Source organism: Abramis brama (assembly GCF_963993115.1).
Source record: "Abramis brama genome assembly, chromosome: 13".
In the NCBI taxonomy this organism is placed as follows: Eukaryota; Metazoa; Chordata; class Actinopteri; order Cypriniformes; family Leuciscidae; genus Abramis; species Abramis brama.
In genome coordinates, this window is record NC_139975.1 from 95,001 (window position 1) to 103,720 (window position 8,720).

The 8,720-nt window shown below is 48.3% G+C and overlaps 1 protein-coding gene across 1 annotated transcript in view; it reads left to right on the plus strand.

Annotated features, from left to right (window-relative positions):
• Nucleotides 1-8,720, plus strand: part of stag3 (STAG3 cohesin complex component) — a gene marked incomplete at its 5' end in the record, with an annotated part of 65,299 nt that overhangs the window by 32,922 nt on the left and 23,657 nt on the right. Inside the window, 12 exons of the mRNA XM_084132995.1 lie at nucleotides 1,461-1,528; nucleotides 1,649-1,736; nucleotides 1,865-1,951; nucleotides 2,077-2,169; nucleotides 3,042-3,201; nucleotides 3,643-3,773; nucleotides 3,981-4,082; nucleotides 5,982-6,112; nucleotides 6,198-6,314; nucleotides 6,395-6,537; nucleotides 6,721-6,802; nucleotides 8,210-8,278. Of these exons, the coding sequence (XP_083989121.1) occupies nucleotides 1,461-1,528; nucleotides 1,649-1,736; nucleotides 1,865-1,951; nucleotides 2,077-2,169; nucleotides 3,042-3,201; nucleotides 3,643-3,773; nucleotides 3,981-4,082; nucleotides 5,982-6,112; nucleotides 6,198-6,314; nucleotides 6,395-6,537; nucleotides 6,721-6,802; nucleotides 8,210-8,278 (1,271 nt within the window). The remainder of the gene's footprint in view (nucleotides 1-1,460; nucleotides 1,529-1,648; nucleotides 1,737-1,864; nucleotides 1,952-2,076; nucleotides 2,170-3,041; nucleotides 3,202-3,642; nucleotides 3,774-3,980; nucleotides 4,083-5,981; nucleotides 6,113-6,197; nucleotides 6,315-6,394; nucleotides 6,538-6,720; nucleotides 6,803-8,209; nucleotides 8,279-8,720) is intronic.

Consider the following 8,720-nt stretch of genomic DNA (forward strand, 5'->3'; position numbering starts at 1 on the left):
CTTCAGGCACTGAAACTCACCGAGATCCTTCAGGCACTGAAACTCACCGAGATCCTGCAGGTACTGAAACTCACCGAGATCCTGCAGGTACTGAAACTCAGCGAGATCCTTCAGGCACTGAAACTCACCGAGATCCTGCAGGTACTGAAACTCACCGAGATCCTGCAGGTACTGAAACTCAGCGAGATCCTTCAGGCACTGAAACTCACCGAGATCCTTCAGGCACTGAAACTCACCGAGATCCTTCAGGTACTGAAACTCACCGAGATCCTTCAGGCACTGAAACTCACCGAGATCCTTCAGGCACTGAAACTCAGCGAGATCCTTCAGGTACTGAAACTCAGCGAGATCCTTCAGGCACTGAAACTCACCGAGATCCTGCAGGTACTGAAACTCAGCGAGATCCTTCAGGCACTGAAACTCACCGAGATCCTGCAGGTACTGAAACTCACCGAGATCCTTCAGGTACTGAAACTCACCGAGATCCTTCAGGCACTGAAACTCACCGAGATCCTTCAGGCACTGAAACTCAGCGAGATCCTTCAGGTACTGAAACCCAGCGAGATCCTGCAGGTACTGAAACTCACCGAGATCCTTCAGGCACTGAAACTCAGCGAGATCCTTCAGGCACTGAAACTCAGCGAGATCCTTCAGGTACTGAAACCCAGCGAGATCCTGCAGGTACTGAAACCCAGCGAGATCCTGCAGGTACTGAAACTCAGCGAGATCCTTCAGGTACTGAAACTCAGCGAGATCCTTCAGGTACTGAAACTCAGCGAGATCCTTCAGGTACTGAAACTCAGCGAGATCCTTCAGGTACTGAAACTCAGCGAGATCCTTCAGGTACTGAAACCCAGCGAGATCCTGCAGGTACTGAAACCCAGCGAGATCCTGCAGGTACTGAAACCCAGCGAGATCCTTCAGGTACTGAAACTCAGCGAGATCCTTCAGGCACTGAAACTCAGCGAGATCCTTCAGGTACTGAAACTCAGCGAGATCCTTCAGGTACTGAAACCCAGCGAGATCCTGCAGGTACTGAAACTCAGCGAGATCCTTCAGGTACTGAAACTCAGCGAGATCCTTCAGGTACTGAAACTCAGCGAGATCCTTCAGGTACTGAAACTCAGCGAGATCCTGCAGGTCATTCTGATCACACACTTTGACTCCGGCATTTCAGAAACACCAAACCAACATTAGAGATGCTGCGATGCTATTGGTCCACTGGTTACTCAGTTATTCAATCACAGCCTCCGCTGAGGCACATAAGGTTCTGAGGGGTTTATTCTGAAAAGGTATTAGAAATTATCCACCTCAATTGAGTGCATATATTTTTATGCACATTTTAATGTTTAAGTGCATCTTTGTGTTTCAATCCAGTGTTTTTCATGCAATATTTTAACATTTGCTTAAATACACGGATGTAAACAACATCAGTTCATAAGTGTGTTTGTGTTTCTCAGGGTTCGGCTGATGAAGATGATTTCTACAGAGCAGCTTCCTCTCTGAACGTTCTTGCCATCTTCAGCAGGTGTGTGTGAGTGTGTGTGAGAGACTATATTTGTGTGTGTGTGTGTGTGTGTGTGCGTGTGATTTGTTAGTATAGTGTTGAAGCATCTTAACAGAGTGTGTGTGTGTGTGTGTGTATCAGTGCCAGAGATATGACTGGAAGAAACCTGTTTGAGTTCTGCTTTCAACTGCTGAAGATGGGAGTGGAGACGAGAGAAATCAACGAAAAGGTCCCAGACACACACAAACACACATTCTCATCAAACACACATTAACACACACTCTCAGACACACACATGCACAAACTGTCTTATTATGACAATGTAAATTGTGTGTGTGTGTGTGTGTGTGTATGTAGCTGATGGTTCCAGCTCTGAAGTGCGCAGCCTTCCATCTGTTTTGGAAAGGAGTGACGATCACGCAACACACTGCAGAAACACACAGGGTGCGTCCCTCTGGCCGTCATGTTCGTTCCTCCTGTGTGTGTTCAGAAGCTTTTGCCCTGATGTGTGTGTGAGAGAGTGTGAGGAGTTTGAAGAGTGTTGATCTTGCTAATGTTGTGTCTGTCAGGTGGAGCTGAAGTGTGTGCTGAAGTCTCTCCACTCCTTCTGTGTGGTGTGTGTGAGCTGTCTGTCCGTGGCTCAGAGGCGCGTCAGGAACCAGGTACGGCTCTCTCTGTGTGTGTGTTTAACTGTGTGTGTGTGTGTGTGTGTGTGTTTAACTATGTGTGTGTGTTTAACTCTGTGTGTGTTTTTCTCTCTCTGTGTGTTTCACTCTCTCTGTGTTTCACTCTCTGTTTCACTCTCTCTCTCTCTCTGTTTCACTCTCTGTTTCACTCTTTCTGTGGTTTCACTCTCTCTCTCTCTCTCTCTCTCTCTGTTTCACTCTGTTTCACTCTCTCTCTCTCTCTGTTTCACTCTCTGTTTCACTCTTTCTGTGGTTTCACTCTCTCTCTCTCTCTCTCTCTCTCTCTGTTTCACTCTCTGTTTCACTCTCTCTCTCTCTCTGTTTCACTCTCTGTTTCACTCTTTCTGTGGTTTCACTCTCTCTCTCTCTCTCTCTCTCTCTCTCTGTTTCACTCTCTGTTTCACTCTTTCTGTGGTTTCACTCTCTCTCTCTGTGTGTTTCACTCTCTCTCTGTTTCACTCTCTGTTTCACTCTTTCTGTGGTTTCACTCTCTCTCTCTCTCTCTCTCTCTCTCTCTCTCTGTTTCACTCTCTGTTTCACTCTTTCTGTGGTTTCACTCTCTCTCTCTGTGTGTTTCACTCTCTCTCTGTTTCACTCTCTCTGTGTGTGTGTGTGTGTGTGTGTTTTAGTGTGAGTGAGTGAGTGATTTAGTGTGAGAGTGAGTGAGTGAATTAGTGTGTGAGTGAGTGAGTGATTCAGTGTGAGTGAGTGAGAGATCCGATGGACTGATTAATCAGGAGTATCTTGGTAAATGCAAACTCTGTATATATTGTGTGTTTTATCACATGTGTTTGTTCATCGTGTCAGACATCCTTTAGAGCGAATGCTATGTGTGTGTGTTTCTGCAGGCGTTTGTGTGTCTGTGTGACGTGCTGCTCGTGTTTGGAAGTGTGTGTGAAGGAGAGGGTTCGTCGCTGCAGCGCTTCAGTCCTGACGAGTCTCTGAAAGCAGAAATGGCTTCTTTCATCATCGATTACGTCTTCAGTGACGCCGACGAAGATCTGAACGGTACATGAGTGTGTTCCACAGACCAAACCTAGACACTTAATCAAGCTTTTTTCAAAAGAATGATCTTTTAGCCATTTTTTCCCCAGATGTAACACTGATGAAAAACATCAGTACACATGTACATACACACACTCTCTCACACACACACACACAGACAAACATTGACACACTTGTACACGCACACTCACAGACACACGTGCGCATACACTCATACACAGACAAATTCATGTACTCACAGAGAAACACAACATACTTACACACTTGTGCGCACACACTTAACACTTTAAAAATGTATCTTTCTCCTCAAGCTGTCGTGTTTGATGAAAACATTCTTACTGAAGTATTTACACACACGTTGTTGATTCACACTCTGCATTTGAAATTAACTCCTTCATCAGCTGTAATGTGGTGAGCAGTGTGTGTAATGATGATTGTGTGCAGATGAGGATGAAGAGATGAAGATGGCTGCTTTGCTGCAGAGAAGGATACAGTTGGCTGGATACTGTAAACTCATCATATACGGCGTCCTGGAGCTCAGAGCCGCCACAGACATACTCAAATACTACAATAAGGTGTGTGTGTTCAACACATTCAGACAATAGTGTCATTATTCAGATCAGATCAGTGTCTCCAAGCATCTAATCTTACATGAGCTTCTGTTCTTGTTTATTTGGTCCGCTTGTGTTTTTCATTGTTTCTGCTTGTATTATTGTTATTTGTAAGTGGCTTCGGGTAAAATCACCAATATTTAATAAATGTATTGTGTATTTTTTCTGTAGTTCTACAGGGATTTCGGTGACATCATCAAAGAGACTCTCAGCAAAACCAAGATGATCAGCTCTGTGGAAAGTGCCAGAACTGTGTGCTTGTGTCTGCAGCAGGTGTGTGTGCTCGTGAGAGGGAGTGAGTGTGAGTGCGTGTGAGAGGGAGTGAGTGCGTGTGAGGGAGGGAGTGTGAGTGAGAGGGAGTGCACGGGAGAGGGAGAGGGGAGTGCGCGTGAGAGGGAGTAGGTGTGAGAGGGAGTGCGTGTGAGAGGGAGTGCGTGTGAGCGAGAGTGAGAGGGAGTGCGCGTGAGAGGGAGTGAGTGCGTGTGAGGGAGGGAGTGCTCGGGAGAGGGAGAGGGAGTGCGCGTGAGAGGGAGTGCGTGTGAGCGAGAGTGAGAGGGAGTGCGGGTGAGAGGGAGTGAGCGTGAGAGGGAGTGAGAGTGCGCGTGAGTGAGAGGGAGTGCGCGTGAGTGAGAGGGAGTGCGGATGAGAGGGAGTGAGAGGGAGAGATTGAGTGCGCGTGAGAGGGAGTGTGCGTGAGAGTGAGCGAGAGTGAGAGTGAGAGTGAGTCCGCGTGAGTGAGAGGGAGTGCGCGAGAGATTGAGTGAGAGGGAGTGCGCGTGAGAGGGAGTGAGCGTGAGAGGGAGTGAGCGTGAGGGGGAGTGAGCGTGAGAGGGAGTGCGCGTGAGAGGGAGTGCGCGTGAGAGGGAGTGCGCGTGAGAGGGAGTGTGCGTGAGAGTGAGCGAGAGTGAGAGTGAGAGTGAGTCCGCGTGAGTGAGAGGGAGTGCGCGAGAGATTGAGTGAGAGGGAGTGCGCGTGAGAGGGAGTGAGCGTGAGGGGGAGTGAGCGTGAGAGGGAGTGCGCGTGAGAGTGCGCGTGAGAGGGAGTGCGCGTGAGAGGGAGTGCGCGTGAGAGGGAGTGAGCGTGAGAGGGAGTGAGAGTGAGCGAGAGGGAGTGAGCAAGAGTGAGAGGGAGTGAGCAAGAGTGAGAGGGAGTGAGCAAGAGTGAGAGGGAGTGAGCAAGAGTGAGAGGGAGTGCGCGTGAGAGTGCGCGTGAGAGGGAGTGCGCGTGAGAGGGAGTGCGCGTGAGAGGGAGTGAGCGTGAGAGAGAGGGAGTGCGCATGAGAGGGAGTGAGCGTGAGAGGGAGCGAGAGGGAGGGAGTGAGCGTGAGAGTGAGTGAGTGAGAGGGAGTGAGAGTGAGCGAGAGTGAGTGCGCGCGCGAGAGTGAGTGCGCGTGAGAGTGAGCGAGAGGGAGTGAGCGTGACTGAGTGAGCGGGAGTGAGAGGGAGTGTGCGAGAGTGAGAGGGAGTGTGCGAGAGTGAGAGGGAGTGTGCGTGAGAGGGAGTGAGCGCGAGAGGGAGTCCGCATGAGAGGGGAGTGAGAGTGAGCGAGAGTGAGTGAAAGTGAGTGCGCATGAGAGGGAGTGAGAGTGAGCGAGAGTGAGTGCGCATGAGAGGGAGTGCGAGTGAGTGCGCGTGAGAGGGAGTGAGAGTGAGTGTGGGAGGGAGTGAGAGGGAGTGCACGAGAGTGAGTGCGCGTGAGAGTGAGCGAGAGTGAGTGCATGTGAGAGGGAGTGCGCGCGCGTGAGAGGGAGTGAGCGAGAGTGAGTGCGCGCGAGTGAGAGTGAGGGAGTGCGCGTGAGTGAGTGAGAGGGAGTGAGAGTGAGAGGGAGTGAGCGTGAGAGGGGAGTGTGAGTGAAAGTGAGTGCGAATGAGAGGGAGTGAGAGGGAGAGGGAGTGAGCGTGAGAGGGAGTGAGCGTGAGAGGGAGTGAGCGGGAGGGAGTGAGCGTGAGTGAGCGAGCATGAGAGTGAGAGTGAGTGAGAGGGAGTGAGCGTGAGAGGGAGTGAGTGCGCGTAAGAGTGAGAGTGAAGAGGGAGTGAGTGTGCGTGAGAGGGAGTGAGTGCGCGTGAGAGGGTGTGCGTGTGAGGGAGTGTGATTGTGAGAGTGTGTGTAGTTTCAGTCAGCAACCTCTGCATCATCTCTCTTCATTGTCGTGTGTGTGTGTGTGAGAGCAGCTCTTCTCAGGGCTTGAGCAGGACTGTCGTGATGAAGAGATGATGGAGATCAGATCTCTTGCAAAGAAACTGGCGGTGAACTTCAGCATCAACCTGCGTGTCGTCCGCGAGCCGCTGCTGGCGTTACACCAGTGCGTTCATCACTCTCTAACTGGTTTCTGTCTCTCTCTCACTGGTTTCTGTCATTTCTCTCACTGGTTTCTCTGGTTTGCGTAGGGACGGCATCCGTTTTGCCAGTCAAGGGCTTGATAAGGGCGACTTGATGAATCTGAGTTTTCTGGAGATTCTCAGTGAATTCAGTTTCAAACTCCTGCAGCCTGAACGCAAGCAGCTGTGAGTATCACTGACATCACTGATCGTGTGACTCATGTTTGAGTTCATCAGTGTGATGTTTCTCTCTCTGTCTCCTCCAGGGCGGCGGATCTGCGTCGCGTTTGTTCCTCGGTCCTGAACTGTGACTTTGTGAGGATGTACGAACGATCTCTGACTGCAGGATCGAAAGAAACGCCAGCGTCTGCTGCTCAAACACCCAGGAGAAAACGCAGACGCACACAGAGTCAGTGCATACACACATCGACACTCTCACACACACACACACACACACAATAACACACACAGACAGACAGACACACACACACTCTTACACACACACACACACTCTCTCTCACACACACATTCATGTGTGCAAATATTCTATATTCAGATGTGTGTGTGTGTGTGTGTGTGTGTGTGTGTGCAGGTTTGGTCAGTGCTGTGGAAACTGCAGCTGTGATCTCACACACTCGTCGTGACGACATGGACGACAACGATTTCACAGACGAGTATAACACTTTAAACATGCATTTATATCCAAGTAACAAATAGGATGTAAATAATGGTGCGTTCAAGTCATCTCGTAAAAATTGTATTCACGAGTTGAACGCACATGAACACCACCACAATGTCATAAATACGAGTGGGAAGTTCGGGATTTTCTTTAAGCCCCAATCTTTACGAGTTGGTTAGGAGTGTGTCAGTGAGAAATATGGTGGAATACCACAATACTTAAAGGTATTTAGCAGTGATATTGTCAGACTTTTTTATTTACAGTCAAGTAAGCTAAGGCCATCCTTCAAAATATTTTGGTTTGCAGTAACAGCAAAAAAAAAGAAAAAAAGGGTCGGTAGGTAGGTCTATATTTTTATATATATATAAAAAATATATATAAAAAAGTATATATTTTTTTATAATAAATAAAAAATCGGGGGTCGGGAGGTCACCGATGTCTAGGGGCTGTTCACACCAGGCCACTTCATGCGTTTTCTCAGATCGGATTGTAATCTGATTTATCAAAACGATTCCATTTACACCTGGTTACATATACAAATATGTGTTGTTGTTTTTTTGCGGATATAAATCCGATCTTCAATTCCCGCTATATGCAGATTTAATGGAGTGCACGTCACCGAAAGCAACAGTTATGAGATTATTTTAGTGATCATCAGCTAAAATTTCTGAATCAAAGCCCGCAATAAGAGAAAGCGGAAACAGCCCTGGTAAGATCATTTCGTTTCTTTACATTTAATGAAGATGATTGTGTCTGTTAAGCGTCTGCGACTTACTTTCACTTTGATTTGCGATAGCACGTTGATGCTCTGCTTCCTCTGGTCCAATCAGCGCAGGGCAGTGTGAGATCTGACTGTCAATCACAGTTCGTGTCTGCCAGACCTGCCGACTGCAGCTTTAATATCCTAATGATTTTTGGCATAAAAGAAAAATCAATAATTTTTACCCATACATTGTATTGTTGGCCGTTGCCACAAATATACCCGTGTGACTCGTGACGTGATCCAGGGTCACATGTGTAACGCTAAAGTTTGCAGTGGCTTCATAGATTCATTAAAAACACCTGATGCACATTTCTTTGTTCTTCATTTTCTAGAGCTAGAGTTTAAGAGCCTTGCTGTATTAGTGTAATTAATAAGAGAACGTGCTCCGCCATCTCCGGCGAGAGGGTCTTGAACACGCGTGACGTCGTAAACACGCCTTCCCACCGCGTACGAACGAACTTCCCAGGAGGACTCGAACGCACCATAACACCCGTGCTACAGAAATGCTGATATGAGGACACAGCTCATGTGATGAAGAGTTTCTCACCTTCCTCTCATACAGCCGTGACATCAGTCTAACCCTAACCCTAACCCTATCAGTCACATCAGTATCTGAATAATCCCTCGTGTGTGCGACAGGTTCCTGAGGAAGAGTGTGAGACAGCGACTCAGCCCCCTCACCCAGAGCGTCCAGTTGCATCTCAGCACGTGAGTCCTGCTCTCCTGCTGTGTGTGTGTGTGTGTGTGTGCTCAGCCACTCGTGTGCAGAGCAGTGTTTCAGCAACTGTGTGTGTGTGTGTGTGTGTGTGTGTGTGTGTGTGTGTGTGTGCTCAGCCACTCGTGTGCAGAGCAGTGTTTCAGCAACTGTGTGTGTGTGTGTGTGTGTGTGTGTGTGTTTTTGTGATTTATGAGGACATTTCATATGAATACACACCACACTATGAGGACATTTTGAATTATGAGGACAGGGCCAGTGTCCTCATAATACTGACAATGTAGAAGTGTTTCTATTGCTAGGGGGAGCTCAAAGTCAAAATTTCAGCTCATGTCCCCATAGTTCACAATTACATGATTTTGTGTATCAGCTGTGTATCGAGACAGCGCCTCTGTAGGTGGGTCAGTGGTACTGCATCTCCTCATGAATATTCAC